This window comes from Rutilus rutilus, assembly GCF_951802725.1.
Source record: "Rutilus rutilus genome assembly, chromosome: 6".
NCBI classification, from domain to species: domain Eukaryota; kingdom Metazoa; phylum Chordata; class Actinopteri; order Cypriniformes; family Leuciscidae; genus Rutilus; species Rutilus rutilus.
Window position 1 is genome coordinate 39,662,988 of NC_140214.1, and position 15,813 is coordinate 39,678,800.

At 39.6% G+C, this 15,813-nt stretch overlaps 1 protein-coding gene and 1 long non-coding RNA gene across 6 annotated transcripts in view; one reads left to right on the plus strand and one right to left on the minus strand.

Moving 5' to 3' along the window:
• LOC311291369 overlaps positions 1 to 15,813 on the plus strand; it is a 205,932-nt gene that overhangs the window by 59,517 nt on the left and 130,602 nt on the right. The window lies entirely within an intron of this gene.
• Positions 1 to 15,813, minus strand: part of LOC311291341 (uncharacterized protein) — a 32,370-nt gene that overhangs the window by 360 nt on the left and 16,197 nt on the right. Inside the window, exons 9-17 of one of the 5 annotated variants that reach the window (XM_084410313.1) lie at positions 15,256 to 15,388; positions 14,894 to 15,053; positions 13,251 to 13,374; positions 5,899 to 5,933; positions 2,208 to 2,271; positions 2,069 to 2,103; positions 1,915 to 1,978; positions 935 to 1,010; positions 322 to 804 (exon numbers count right to left, since the gene is read on the minus strand). In XM_084410313.1, the coding sequence (XP_084266439.1) occupies positions 796 to 804; positions 935 to 1,010; positions 1,915 to 1,978; positions 2,069 to 2,103; positions 2,208 to 2,271; positions 5,899 to 5,933; positions 13,251 to 13,374; positions 14,894 to 15,053; positions 15,256 to 15,388 (700 nt within the window). In that variant the 3' untranslated portion in view covers positions 322 to 795. Of the gene's footprint in view, positions 1 to 321; positions 805 to 860; positions 1,015 to 1,914; positions 1,979 to 2,068; positions 2,104 to 2,207; positions 2,272 to 5,898; positions 5,934 to 13,250; positions 13,375 to 14,893; positions 15,054 to 15,255; positions 15,389 to 15,813 lie in introns of those variants that run through there. The other 4 variants (XM_084410314.1, XR_014627544.1, XM_084410315.1 and 1 more) reach the window with 4 other exon arrangements.

Sequence of the window (15,813 nt, forward strand, 5' to 3'; positions counted from 1 at the left end):
GTTCTTATACAAGTTGTTCCAAACCTGTAATTTCCTTGATTTTATTATCCTCAAAATTGCAAAATTTTGTATCTCTTGGTTTTAGGGGAAATCTTAAGATTTTCTATCAAACACTAAACCACAATTTCATTATTGAATTGTACACATTTTTAATTATCAAATTAAGTTGAATGAAAATTACAAGACCCCCGACTCATTTTGTAGTCTAGTAGGCTACAGTATTATTTTAGTGTAACTACAGTAGAGTATATCACAGTTCATAATGCAGAGTTTTATCACAGATTGACTCCAGCTATCACTCATTAGAAAAGAGTCAGTATCACTGCTGAATACAGATCCATTTATTTCACGCCAACATTTACAAGTTGTGTTTTCATTTATAAACAAACATGTAATCAAACCACCGACTTCCAATGATGAAACTTGCAAAGTTCCCACACAACGAGATCCTCAAACACAAAAGCTTGTAAAGTTGTATTTATCGATAACATGCACAAGTTACTCTCAATCCTTAAGGATGACTTTCGCAATTCATTCAATAGTTCCTATGACAAAGTGCCACACCCTCATTTCATTAAAACCCCTAAACCGACCCCTCGCTGCTCAGTGCCAATGTAACGTTTCAAACTTCAAAAGTTCACTCTCATTAAACGCCACAGAGAGTTTGTTGATGACCAAGTCTTCAGAAACAGGACTGACGAACTGTAAAACTAAAGCCCAGTGCTAGATGGTCATTTTCCAAACGCCAGCTCCGGAAGAAATGTGGATTTCCTTGGTTATGATGGAGGTATGAAATCAACATCGCTGTGGAAGGAAAACAAAGATGCGCGTTTCTAAAATGTTACAGATACACAACTCACTTCTTTGATGGTTCAGCGGCTGGAGAGAATACACCACTGATCTCGCAAACATCAGATGATATAATAAAACTCACCACAGGCTCAGAGAGAGTCAGCGTACAGTGCCGGAGGAGGCAGAAGATCAATGTCTGCAAACTGGAAGTTTTCTGCCTCTCTGTCGCGAACACAGAGAGACGGGACATTAACACACACACACACACACACACACACACACACACACACACACACACACACACACACACAAATAGAGACTGCATGAGTATCATTACTAGCAGGGAATTGATGTGACACTAAATAGTTACTATAATCACTTACTTTGATCATCAGTGCTGACAAAAAAAGTTGCAAATGTTCAATGAAAGAAATATAAATTTTATTGCAAATCATGTATAACTATGAATAAAATAACACCTTATATCGATAGTCTTTGGACATTCTGTTAACTACTAGTTAACGTCAGTCAACATTATACTAACCTGAACCTAAACCTAACAAGTCCACTAGTACTCAGAGTTAGTTGACATGTAGTTACTTATAGTTAGTGGAGTGTTAAAAAGGGTACTATCGAAATAAGGTGAAACCTAAAATTAAGAGATAAAAACATAACTTATGGAGAGAATTCATTTTTCATTTCATCTTTTTGAGCTTCATGTTTAACGTATGACCTCTCTACATTAATGAACACTTCAACGCCTGTACAGACTGTCCCGTCTTTACTACTGGACATTTCTTCAAAACTGTCCTCAATAAATCAGTGATGTGGACGTGATTATACAGCTGTGTTTCTCTAGTGTCGAGCTCACTGTGTGTGTGTGTGTGTGTGTGTGTGTGTGTGTGTGTGTGTGTGTGTGTGTGTGGATATACAGCTGTGTTTCTCTAGTGTCGAGCTCACTGTGTGTGTGTGTGTGTGTGTGTGTGTGTGTGTGTGTGTGTGTGTGGACGTGATTATACAGCTGTGTTTCTCTAGTGTCGAGCTCACTGTGTGTGTGTGTGTGTGTGTGTGTGTGTGTGTGGACGTGATTATACAGCTGTGTTTCTCTAGTGTCGAGCTCACTGTGTGTGGACGTCTTCAATACTCCAGTCACTGAAGGTCTGATGAGCAGAAGAGGTGCTGTCGACTGAGAAGAGGAAACGTACGGATTAATCAACAACAGAGCACTACACAGTACATGAAGCTCAACGCAGAGAGAGCACTAATGCATGCTTACAGATCTCAGGCATAGAGACCGCTTTAATCTGACTCCTGGAAATAAAAGAGAGAGAGAGAGAGAGAGAAAGACGAGTCTAGAGATCTGTGTAAAGTTCAGGTGAACTGAGGCCATTTTATGAAACATAGTTCAGGCTCACGAAGTTTCAGCAGAGAGAGACATGGTGTCATCTTCATACATCCATTCTTCACTGTCGTCAGTGACTGCAAGTCAAAACAATGAAACAGAAAAACACACACCATTTTACTTTTTATTGACATGCATCCCAAATATTGGCACTCTTGCACTTTTTTGAAATAATCCACAATCTCTTCCAGAAACTGATATCCACACATGTACTGCATGTCTTCTGTGTGCAACTGAACAAAAACTATCAAAAATAAATAGTGATTTCACAGAAAATCCTAAAATGGCCCAGACAATGTTATATTACCTTTTATAAAACTAGTTAAAATAGATTAAGCAAGTACCAGTAACGTGCGGTGAAATCTTGTCATGGGTAGGCTGTGACCTATCAATGTGGCATATATGTTTATATATTCATTCGGTTAATGTAGCAACCCAAGTTCATATCAGGCATCATCACGCTGCCTGCATACAGCAAAGTCAGTCATATGTGAGGCTAATGCACAAACAAATCTAATAATCAAATTAATGGACACATCTATCTTATGACTTATACAACAAACAAATGTTTTGTGCGGGAACCCAGTAACGTTAAGAGAGGGAGGCGGCGCGGTGTCAGCGAACTGACAAGCAGCCTAGTCACTATTGTAGTTTGTATTAATGCCATGGTTCAACAAATAATGTAAAGGTTAAATAATAATTCACTTAGACTTTATAAGAAGCAATTGCGACTTTATTTCACACAATTCTGACTTTATATCTTGCAATTCTGACTTTATAACATGCAATTGCGACTTTATTTCATGCAATTCTGACTTTATATCTCGCAATTCTGACTTTATAACACGCAATTGCGACTTTATTTCACGCAATTCTGAGAAATAATGACAAGATTGCGAGATGTAAACTCGCAATTGTGAGATAAAAAGTCGCAATTATCTTTTAAAATGTTTTATTCTGTAGCGGAAACAAGCTTCCATACCTCCTGGCCTCTTCCTCCCATCCATCCTCCCTGACGCGTTAGTAGGGCCGGCCCAGCTATCGGTAGGCGCCGGCGGTGCCGCGGTAGCCTACTCCTGAGAAAACGTTTTGGAAAAGACGGGCTATGGACCCAACCAACTCTATAGGAGGGGAGGGGAGAACTCCCTCACATGGTACAACCCATGCAGAGGCTGCGCGCTGCGGTGTCAGAATGCGGAACGTCCGAACGTGTGTAGCCTAATGTAACTAACGTGACAAATGTGAAAAAAGAAAATTTAAAAGTGAAGCGGCCCACCGGGAATTCTCCCGATTACCCACCCCGGGCCTGTTGACAGCCAACGCTAGGCGCTGCTAGATCGGGAAGCGCGGATTGAGTGAGAGCGAGTGGATCACGTGACATGAAGCAAGCTCGGTCTCTGCCTCAATGTTGATAATTCAAGCATGAGAACTGACTGCGCATGCGCAAACCTACATAAACTACGTTCTATGGACCAAAGAGGCACTGCTAACCTCTGCCTCAATGGCCATTGCCTTGCATTTCCTGCATGAAACAATGGTTTTAGGAGCAAACAATGGCAAAATGAGTATATTATATGTGTATTCCTGAAAATTTTTGTTACAAAAATTAATATTTGGAATAAAATAAATGCAATTAATAATGTGGTGAATTAATAAAGTTCTTGGAATTAATAAATGTAATGTCAACATTTCCTTTGGTGAGGCACTGCCTACCCTGCCTACCCTGACCGCACGTCCCTGGCAAGTACAGTGGGAGGCTTTGATTCTTATTTACTTGTTCAACCCTACTTGTTTGAGAGCATGAACAAAAGAAAGAAAACTAGAGAAACTGTCTGAGACGTCAGACAAATAATTCATAGTTTTATCAAGAAAGTCAAGGCTGTCAAGGCTCATCTCTGCCTCTGAACCTCGCTGTGTTTTCCTGGGTTTTGCCCTTTGATTATGGGTTGAGTTTTTGCCTTCTCTCTATTAAAGATGACGCTGCGACTGGATCTCACCGCATCATCAGCCTCTGGTGTTAAACACACTGAAGCCAGACATGCTCTCACTATAGGGAGATTAACTATTTCAATTAAAAATAATAATTATGATTACAATCAATTCAAAACATTGTTTTGGAAGAGAAGTGAATCCGCTGCTGACGGGACGCTTTCTGTGCGATCCGAGCAAAACATTGACAAGCACAGTAGCCTTAGTCTTCGGCTGTGCCTTAAACGGTCAAACACACACAGAAGTGTGTCATGTGAGTATTCAGCAAAGCACAGATGAGCACACACTGTCTTCACTCACTCGAGGACTAATGCTCCTCTGATGGGGACTCACTCACATACAGTACATACTGTAACCTGTTATTCACTGTTTGTTGCATATTAGTTCGTTTTTTGTCATCTATGGACCTAATAAAATTAACTTATTGAAATGTTTTAAAAAGTTTTAATCCGCCCCGAGAAAGCTGTTAAAGGGACAATGTGTAGTTTAAGTATTTTATTATCTAAAATCAATATTTTTATTCATAAATATGTCCTCCATGGTGTACAAATACCTCTGCCAATGATCTGACTTATCCTCGTAAACAAAGAATTTATTATCGTTATTTATTACATGGCTTGGCTGAATTCCAATGTAGAACGCTGTGTTATTTCTTGATAACCGCTGCGAAGTATAACACCCCGTTGCCATGAAAAACAGAGCGTTGCTATGGACGCAGAACAGACTATTTTCTTTAGCGGAAGCAATACAATTGTTTTTAAATCAATAAACTCCTTTTTAAATCAATAGTTTGTGTAAAATTATTGATTTATTTGGTAAGTAGCCATGTATGTAAGGGATAATGTAGAGCGAGGCGGTTGTTATAGCGAATACAACCCCTTCAGGCTGATTCAAGATCCCTCTGCTTCACCTGTCGGGGATGTTATGTTATTCGCTATAACCGCCTCGCTCTACATTATCCCTTACATACATGGGACGGGTAGGTCCATGGAGGCTTCCATGTTGTTCCGCCATCTTGAAAAACTATAATAGCAGAGAGGGACAAAAAGCCAACGCGTTTTCGTTCAGAGCCAGCGTCACGTGACTGAAAGCAGCTGAACCGGACATGGTGAGAGACGCTTGTCACTGCCCCAGCAAGTTTAAAAGGCTGCACTGCATGGTTATTTATAATGGAGGACCATACTTATGTGGAGCCACAGGACCGGAGATTGCAAAAAACAAGGGTTAATGTCGGGATAGCTTTTTCCAGGTGGAAAGAGTTGATGCAGGAGAAAGCTTTCAAAAGAGATGCTGAACTTGCCTGCCTTCTTCTCGACAGGTAAGTCAATGTTACGGTCTAAATTACAAGCTTTTTCTCATTGCTTGGTCGCTTCTCTGCCTTTGGAAACTTTCAGTTCTAATCAAACATCCGTTTGTTCGTTGTGTCAAGTTGCAGTTTGTTTGAAATAACAAACCTGTTCACCCGAAGGAAAACTCGAAGTGCTTTTAGAAGACATGTTGTCATAGCTTTTTGGTACATAACGGCTACCGTAGAAGCAACACGCATTTGAAAAAGCGAGGCGCTGGAGAGCATTATTCGTTTGAATGCAAAATACAATTTCACCACTAGATGGGAGAAATTCCTACACATTGTCCCTTTAAACACACATGATTACTTCACCACAGGCTGTTGCACATATTTGTCACGGCTGTATGAAGAAAAGCAGAACACTTACAGCTACTGGTGAACACAGGATTCTGATGAGAGGACCTGCAAACATCAAACAGTTTCAGATGAGGCGCACTCATGGCACTGTGGAGGTTAACAGTCTGACTATCATATGCTGTGGATATAGTGTTTAAACTGTGTAATGCAGTGCAGTGTCTGATGGGAGTTAACATCAGATGAAGAGGACAGGACTGGATCTTTATACTTCTATCATGAGATGTAGAAGAGTCCTTCAGTTCAGTGATGAACGTGAAGCTGAACGCTCAGAACGCAACATCTATGGACACAATCACTTTTGAATGTTGACTTTTTTAGTCACTATAATGATTATACATTATTGGCAAGAATTAAAACCTATATGTGTACGATGTGCATATCTTCGAGAGCAGGTCGACGGCTGATGTGTGTGATATCAAACAATTTAACGATGGGAATTAATACATGCACACCCGTTGCTGCAATAAAATAAATGTTTACTGAAATTATTTGAAAATGAATCAATGTTGATAAAATAATGAAACCATTTGATTATAATTTGTATACTGGTGAATATGAGATTAACATGACACAGCAGAAACTAGAAGGGTTTGAAATATCCATCCAGTGAGAGCAGAAATAAATAAAATGGATATTCATCTTGCAGTAATTCTTCTATTCCTCAAGTGTCAATTAGTACAGTTGTACAACACAAGGTTGCCAACAGGGGTGCAAATCTAACGTTTTGTCGTGATACGACACTAAATAGATTCTCTCATCCAGATATTCGATATTTGCCAACAGCTTTAAACGTGCCGCGATACAGTTACGATTCGATTTAGCGGTAGATCGATTGATATAGTAATATTATGTGCCTATTTTACACAACCAGTGATTGGGACATTCACAACAAATATACACTTTAGTTTTTTAAATAATCCATAAATAATATCTAATAAAATTTCCAACACTGCGTTTCTGCAGTAAAAATATGCTCCGATTACATTACGATGTCCAGTTTACAGGAGAAAGTGTCAGAACGGTCGACACAGGCTGTGTTTACACTGCAAGTCTGAACGCACATCTGATCTTTTTTCTTTGAGACAGTTTACATTTACTTTAGACACGATCCGATATCTGTTAACATTCATTTCTGACAAAGAAGACTGAGTTAATCCGGACAGATTTGAAAAAGGAGTTTGTTTCAAAACGCTCTCCGTCCACTTGCGTTTTCCAAAAGTTTCTCATCCACACTGAACCGTCGGGAAACGCTAACTTCTCCTCATAAACCCTCACTGAGATGATGCAGACATAATCAAGTTATCATGCAATTATTCTGGCAGGATCATTTTATTTAGCAAAATATCAAGGGCTGGACCCGAATATTCGTTCGGTGGATTGGTATTCGATTTTTTTTTCACACCTGGGATCCCCCGCGAAACGGTTCTCATTCGCGCCTGAATAAGGCCAGCGACACACTGGCTGCGTGGCGTGAGCGTCTTTATTTCAGCTCCCATGTTAACAGGTTGGAGTTTGCACACTGCCTGCGTGAGATACCGACGTTCCTGCAATGGGAGTGTTCTCTGGCTAGAGCGCAGAACAGCGGAGTGTGTGTGGACAGAAGTGCAGAACAGCGGAGTGTGTGTGGACAGAAGTGTGTGTGGACAGAAATGCAGAACAGCGGAGTGTGTGTGGACAGAAGTGCAGAACAGCGGAGTGTGTGTGGACAGAAGTGTGTGTGGACAGAAGTGTGTGTGGACAGAAGTGTGTGTGGACAGAAGTGCAGAACAGCGGAGTGTGTGTGGACAGAAGTGTGTGTGGACAGAAGTGCAGAACAGCGGAGTGTGTGTGGACAGAAGTGTGTGTGGACAGAAGTGTGTGTGGACAGAAGTGTGTGTGTGGACAGAAGTGCAGAACAGCGGAGTGTGTGTGGACAGAAGTGTGTGTGGACAGAAGTGCAGAACAGCGGAGTGTGTGTGGACAGAAGTGTGTGTGGACAGAAGTGTGTGTGTGGACAGAAGTGCAGAACAGCGGAGTGTGTGTGGACAGGAGTGTGTGTGGACAGAAGTGCAGAACAGCGGAGTGTGTGTGGACAGGAGTGTGTGTGGACAGAAGTGCAGAACAGCGGAGTGTGTGTGGACAGAAGTGCATGCCTGAGCTTGTGTTTCGGGTTAAGCTGGGTTGCTTTGACATTGTGGAAAATAGAATAATAGAAACAAAATGTATTAGTCTTTTTACCCGTTATTATCAATCTAAATTAATCTCGTTTTTAATTTAACTTAATTTAATTTTTCTTTATTTAAATTTTGGTTTTCTTTATTTAAATTTTGGTTTTCTTTATTTAAATTTTGGTTTTCTTTATTTAAATCTACCCTTTACTGTGTCAGTAATTTGTTAGTCAGAAAAATATTAGACTACCTTAAAAGTATTGCTTAATTTAACAGACCTGTGTGCGTTTAATAGCACTAGTGCAGTGTCCGTTCTCGGAGAATATAAGCCCTGCTCGTGTGAGGTGCGCCGCTTCCCGCTCGCGCTGTTCTGTGGTTTACTAAAAGTTTATTAATTATGAATGTGTCGCGTCTCGCGTGTCCATCTATATTGCACCAAATGCGACACTGCACTCCCTTGTGAAGTTGATTGGATGAACGGTTCTCGAAATAATCAAAATGCAAACAGACAGACACAGAGATTCCTGCCTTTATTAAAGAGAAGAATGTTCAGCCCCCTCTATGCGAAGCTTCGAATATTCGATGTTCATTACTACCGAAGCCTCGAAGCTCAAAAAATGCCCTAAAAATATCTCCACATTCACTGAATGGTCCAGGTCGCTCTCACTCATCATTATATGTTTGGTCTAAAACACAAATCCTCTCATGTTTTACCGCAGGACAGCAAATGAGTACATTTTCTGTCATGTTTGCAGGACTGTGATATGAAGAGTGTGTGAAGGAACATAGCAACTGTGTGGGAGTGAATAACACATAACAGACACAATACCAGTATAAACATGAATATCTGTGGGTTCAATACGCGTCACATGACTAAACTTACATCTTCGTTCTTAAATGCAACCGTTTTCTCAGTCCACACTACAACACGAAAACTGCGTTTTCAAATGCATCCTGAAGGGTTGGGGTCAGAATCCCTTGCCTCTTCATTATATATCCTTTACATTATTCCTCTAACAAGTACTAATCAAGTTTATAATCACTAACTATATTCACGAGTGATTCAGATATAGTTTTAATCCTATTTTGTTGTCAGCATTTCTGCTCATATATTTTTAAGTCTATTATGGTGTCTGTGACTAATCTTTATTGCCCTGGACGAGGCCCTTGAGAACAGGCCCTTTGTACTGGGAAAACAGCCAATAATAGAAGAGGGCAAGCCTGAAGGCCCATCAGATGCTCTGTGTCTGTTTTCTGCTGACCAAGTTGAGGTTACAAGGGTCAACTTCTACGTGACTTACATGATCTAGTTCACAGTTAGTTCACAGAATTGTACTTCTCTCATGTGTATTTTTCTAGAGAATAAAGTGGACAGTATCTGTACTTCTTTCTGAGGAGGGAAGGTGTTATCAGAATGTTTTGGGTAGTCTGACCTGATAACACTGAGCTCAGGCTCTCTACAACCTTGGTGGAGCTGTGATTCTCCTCGTGCTTTTGTGTATGCGTTGCATGTTCTGTGCAGATCTCGGGACCCTTCTCGACGACCTCCGAGGTCAACATCGAACCTTCAGGGACTCGGACGACAATTATCTTGACTAATGTCAACGTACCCTACTGTCTATCTCTAAAGCCTGGAACACACCAAGCCGACGGTCGGCCGTCGGGCAGTTTCCGTGTGTCGGCCGACTAAATCTTCTCAGTGTGTTCCGCACCATCGGCTGAAATTGGTCCTCGTCGGCTTTGTAACGACATGTTCGACATGTTGAATCGGCGTCGGGCCGTCGGTGAAAGAGGGAACTCTGATTGGCTGTTTAGCTTAGTGAACGAGTCAGTGCAGGAGAATAATAGCAAAACAGCAGCTAAGTCAAAACGGTAGATTGATAGAAGGCTGTTCTAATGATATGTCATCTTACCTTAGTGTTCCTTGGCGCATATTTCAATATTAACACGAGAGGAGTGGAATAAAGAAAGTGTTTAGCAGGATTGATATTCAAAACGGTAAGCACGCACTGCTTTTGTTTATGGTGTGTGTATCTGCAGCCGGCAGCGTCGGTTTCTCTTTTTGAATGACGAATATGCTGAATATATCTTCAGAAATAGACAGTTGTCTCATTTACACGCAGACGCAGAACGTGCATTCTAGCTGACAGTCGGCTGCTGTTCTCTCTGTGTGTTCAAGTGCAGCTTTTAACCCCGACGCGAGGCGACAACACAGTCGGCTTTCATCAGCGCTAGTTCGTCGGCTTGGTGTGTTCCAGGCTTAAGTGTAGAATTGTTTAGACTTTCTGTTCTCTTAGCCAATCAGAAGTAGCAAATGGGTGTTTCTGCAACTACGGGCACTTTTAAGTCCCAGGAGTGAAATTTTAGATTTATGTTAAAATTTGTCATTTGATGTTTCATAAATATAAAAGTAGTGTCAATACACACCTTGACATAAAAAATGATGATTAAATAATATGATTTAATGTAAAATTATGAAGCATTTATAGGTCCAAACACCATTTTTGCTCATGTCCCACACCCATTTGGTTTCAATTTTGAGATACTTAAAATTAGCTCATTCTTTTACAATATGACATTATTTCAAATGGAATTGTTTAACATACAGATTCATTTACAGCATCTTAAAATTCTTTGTATTATTTACTGATCATTTTTATGATTTTTTTAACTAAATGTGCCTGTCCCACACTTTTGAGTCCTTACCGCAACAATGAAAAAAAGCTTTTATTATGAAATTTTAATCGAACACAAACAAGTCTAGTTTCTATGAAAACAGAAATTATCACATGAGCACATTGCTGACAGACTGGACCACCACACTACCTCACTCACAAGATACCAAAAAAATAAGGTAAACATCATCTTTTCTGCTCTAGTATTTATTGTGCGTCCTTACCATTCAGCTTAATAATTGTGTATTTATAACTACATTTTAAAAATAAATTTATATTACTGTTGAATTCACATATATTAAGATGTTAAGAGTCAAAACTAATGTGGTAGGCCTTGCTAGCTGCCAATTAGCTAAAATATTAGCAAAAATGTCATTTCCGCAACATGTCTTTACCGCAGCAAATTTGGGTGTTGCGGTAAAGACTTTTCGTTGCGGTAGAGACAAATTCAAGGTTTACTGTATATTAAATTACAAATATTTAGTATATTATTAGTACTTAAGTATATATTAGTATTTATATTAGTATATATATATATATATAAACATGCCATTTTTTACATTAAAAATAAAATTTTGTCCTTACCGACACAAGATGTCATTACCGCAGCACTGCTCTATTTCCTTTTTTTTCACATTTTCATTTGCAAAAAAATATATTTTTACACTTAAATTGAGATGATTAACACATTGAAATTGCAACATCTGTCATAAAAAGTTAATTATGTTATCTTTTGTGTGTATGGAAACAATTGACATCTAAGGTTACTGTAAATTTTTTACATGGCATAGAAAAAAACATGAAATTCCCTATTTTGTATACTATTTTTTTATATCAGTATTTACAAAACTGCATCAAATTTGAAAAAGCTATTTAAATATATTACATTTTTTATAGAAATTACTAAAGAAAAATGTATAAAATGAACGTTATTGTAACATTGCGGTAAGGACACTTTTTAAGAAGATGACCCGAAAAACATAAAAAATAAACATGTTCCAGATTAAAATCTTAACAAATACATTCTATTTTGTGTAAATCTTTATATGTATTACAGACTGTGATGGTTAAAATTGAAATTCATAGAGGTTTATTTTTTTAAATTAGGATAGTCAAAAGTGCCCGTAGTTGCAGAAACACCCAAATATGTAATGAATGCCCTTGGAAATGGTATAATTGGTGTAAGATTTTGTGTAAGGTAGACTTTGACGCTGGCTCTACCAATTTAACTGCAAACTATTCTCCAGTAAATTTTTACTTATTTGATTGAACTTCACGACTCCTGGTCTTCTTTCATCATATCTGGTACTGGGTCTGAAAACCGTACCCCCTTAAGCCTCTGTTATACTTTCCGCGACCGCGAGGGCGCGAGGGTCCGTGTGACGTAAAAATTGTCATCGGGGGTGCGCGCGGAGGCTCCTTGCGGACAGCCGGTTCATTAGGTTAAAACCGCGAAAGAGATGGAAATAACATGGACGCCGAATCTGAAAAAAAATGGAAAACGCATGCTTGAAATAGAACCAATGCCTATGCAAGCGTTTCCAGGCAAAATAGAATAGGAAAAGATGTTTATATGTCATTTTGACACGAATACATGTTAATAAATGTCATTTTGATGTTTGAAAGTGTCTAGGTTTTGACATCAATGCAAATATAAACTATAAATATAAAAAATATTATCGATTATACTGTCCCGACCGATCTACTGCGCATGCGTTGAACGCGTTCACCGAGCGGACCTAAGCAGAAAGTATAAATACAAGTAGTCCACGTCCGAGCTGTGCGCAGCTGTCGTGTACGCGTCCAAACTGGAGTATAACAGAGGCTTTACAATCCACTTTGGAGAGTGTTTTCAAAAAGGTTAGTTTTCGTTGCTAAAAACGGCGTCTCAGAGCGGACGGAAGGCCAAAATGGAGAAGGCGTATTAGTGTGGACAAGGCCTGAGATAACAAGTGTGAATTACAGCTGTGTGTACTAGTGAAGCTGCTCATTTATTTACAAACACAGCGGTTATCACCTCAGTGCTGAGAAATAGCCCATAATCAAGCTTTCAGTAGCGAAGCAGTTTTATTTAAAACAATCATGTATTGATCAATTTCTACGCTCTATTTTTCTGTTCTTCTAAACTATAAAGTTTTCACCCTAGTAAAAAAATAAGTGAGTCTGTTTCATGATACGACATTAAAAAGATACTATCTTTGTGGGAAACCACATTTAGAAGTGGCTCAGAATGAATGTGAAAAAAATCGGATCTTGTGCGTTTGCATGTGTGCAACACACTCCGATGTGTCAGATACCTGTAATATGCGAGTAAAAAATAGGATTTTCTTGTGCCAGTGTAAACACAGCCAGAGATGTTGAGTGTCGAAATAAAGGCATTGCATCAATACATCGTATCATTAGTCTTTTGATCCATACCGATGTATCGTGACACCTCTAGTTGCCAATCCATGGTTAACTTGTTAGTGAACTTTATTTTATATGCATGATGTCATTGAGTTTGTCTGAATATGAATGTGTTTTTCATATTAGTTCTGTACCTGCTGCTGAAACTGAGGTTATCTCCATCGGTCTGGCCTCGTCCGGCGGCCTGCGACGCCTTCTTCCCCAGCTCCAGCATCTCCTTAATGTTCAGCTCCACATTCATCACGGATATGTAGCCGTCTGTGAACACGACAGCAGAAGAGAGACCGTCTCCTTTCAGTCTCAGAAACTACATTAACTCCTGCAAGAGATTCTCTAGGACATTAGGATGACTTTCAAAAAGTGGTCAACTTTATTTTAACTTATCTTAAAGGGGTGGCTGAATATGATTTCACTTTTCTAACGTTAGTTAGTGTGTAATGTTGCTGTTTGAGCATTAACAGCATCTGCAAAGTTACGACGCTCAAAGCTCAAAGCGAAGGGAGATATTTGCTTTTACAGAAATCGCTTTAAGGACTACAACAAACGGCTGGTAGAGACTACAGGAGCTTCCTCCCAGGTTACTGACATCACCAACCCTAGAATTTACTTCTGTTTGGAAATTAATTTCTGATTGGTCAATAGCTGTGTTTATGATAAAACACGGCTGTAACCGCTTCACCCAACGGTTCTATGTATCACTACACAACACCCCTAGCAACCACTCTTAGCAACGTCAACATTCTCATTGATATTGTTCATTGAAGCTTATAGAGTATTGTGAGAGATTGGGTAAGCGAGTGTACCTGCATTTACAGCTCAGTCCTATATTAATAAGAAAAAATCTGTTTGAATGTCCGCTGTGATATCTTGTCCTTTTAACAGTTAAGGGGTTTTGTCGTGCTATGACACATATAGTCATTTGTGTCTTCCTTTTCCATGTTCACAAGTTCGAGTCCTTTCAATATAAAAGTCTTCTCTACTGACAGACTCACTCATAAACACAGTCTTTGTCTCCGTCTAATGGCGAAATAATGTATGTAACTTCTGTTCACGGTCAGGGACTACTTTTTCCAGCGGAAGGAATGCTTTTAGTGAATTTACTTCATCAAAGTTGAATAGATGCATATTTTTTGGCTTTAATATTTGTGTTGAGTGGTAACCGTTTTATAAACGCAGTAAGGTACGAGAGGCTAGTGCTGTATGGTGATTGGTGAATAAGTCACGGCTGACTTCACTTCGCGTCGTGCCAAACAACACCCTTCAGCCGTGACTTATTCACCAATCACCATACAGCACTAGCCTCTCGTACCTTACTGCTTACATAATCCCCGCCCCCGGGAACGCGATTTATAGATTATCATGACAGAATATGCTAATCAATGACTAGGAGATAGTAAACTCCACATCAGCAACTAACCGTTCAGAAATGTCCTTCTTGAGCCTCTCCATCTTTGTCCGACTCCGAGTTTAAACATAAAAGGCTAAAAGTGTTTGAAATTTTCACTTTTGAAGCTCCGCCCTCTGTGCCGGGAGCAGCAGCTCATTTGCATTTAAAGGGACACACAAAAACGGCGCGTTTTTGCTCACCCTCAAAAAGTGACAATTTTAACATGCTAGCTAAAACTTCACGTACACACTCTAGGGACATCAGACTTATTTTTCATGTTGTGAAGAGGGCATTATAGGACCCCTTTAAGGATTGGTGAGGGAAAAGAATATACATACAGTTTCTGCTACGGTACAAGCCATGACTAGAAGATTTGTAAGAACGTCTCACATTTGTTGTTGGCGTCTCTGGCCAGCCATTTGCCCTTGGGGCAGTTGACCGTTCGGATGATGCTGATGAGATCCCCACTTTTGACGGGCAGGTCGTATTTGCGGAGTTTGCTGGCCGCCAGCACTCGGGCCCGATACATGGGCTCTTCCAGTCCGGTGATCTATAAGGAAACAGGGGACATATATCAGGACCTGCAGGACACCTGGAGGAGTTACACTAATGTAGGTCACCATTAAAGATCAAAGCAAACAGCATCTAGAAAAGTGTGCTTGAGCTATCCATCTTTAAAGTAAACACCAGTCCGTTTGAATCTATATCTGCGCTACATTAAGTGTGGCTTCAATTTATGCGTCTGAATTCACTTTAAACTTCTTGTGCAACATGTTTCTCTTTTTGTCCTTCTCTTTCTGCTCTTTCTTCTCCTTCTCCAGACGCTGCTTCTCTCTCTTCTTCAGCTCTTTATCCTCCTGGTGTTCAGGACTCAGCTGCTTCTTTCTGGAAGAGTCACACATGTTTTAGCAGGTCAGCGTCTATGAGGAACAAGCTTTGCTCAGAGTCTCAGTTGGTAAATCACCAGATTGACTGTGTTTTTAGCAATGAAACATTTACATGTGTTACAAGTTACGTATATAAGCGTACATCTCATGTCCAAGTGAAAAAACGCCCAAAAATAAGAAATCATAAGAAAGACATAAAATTATAGTCATATTTAATATAACTGAAATTAATCCAGTTATTTTAAAGTAATAATTATATATTTTGTACTCCAATAACTTCAATTCATAAACACACTTTTGCTGGCAAATGATGGAAAACAAGGCAAAACATTGCTGACTGTATACATATTAAACACATTCTTACTGAAACTTTCAACACTGTAACAAGTCGTTTTTGCAAATTCAGCAAAACTTCTAGATAAT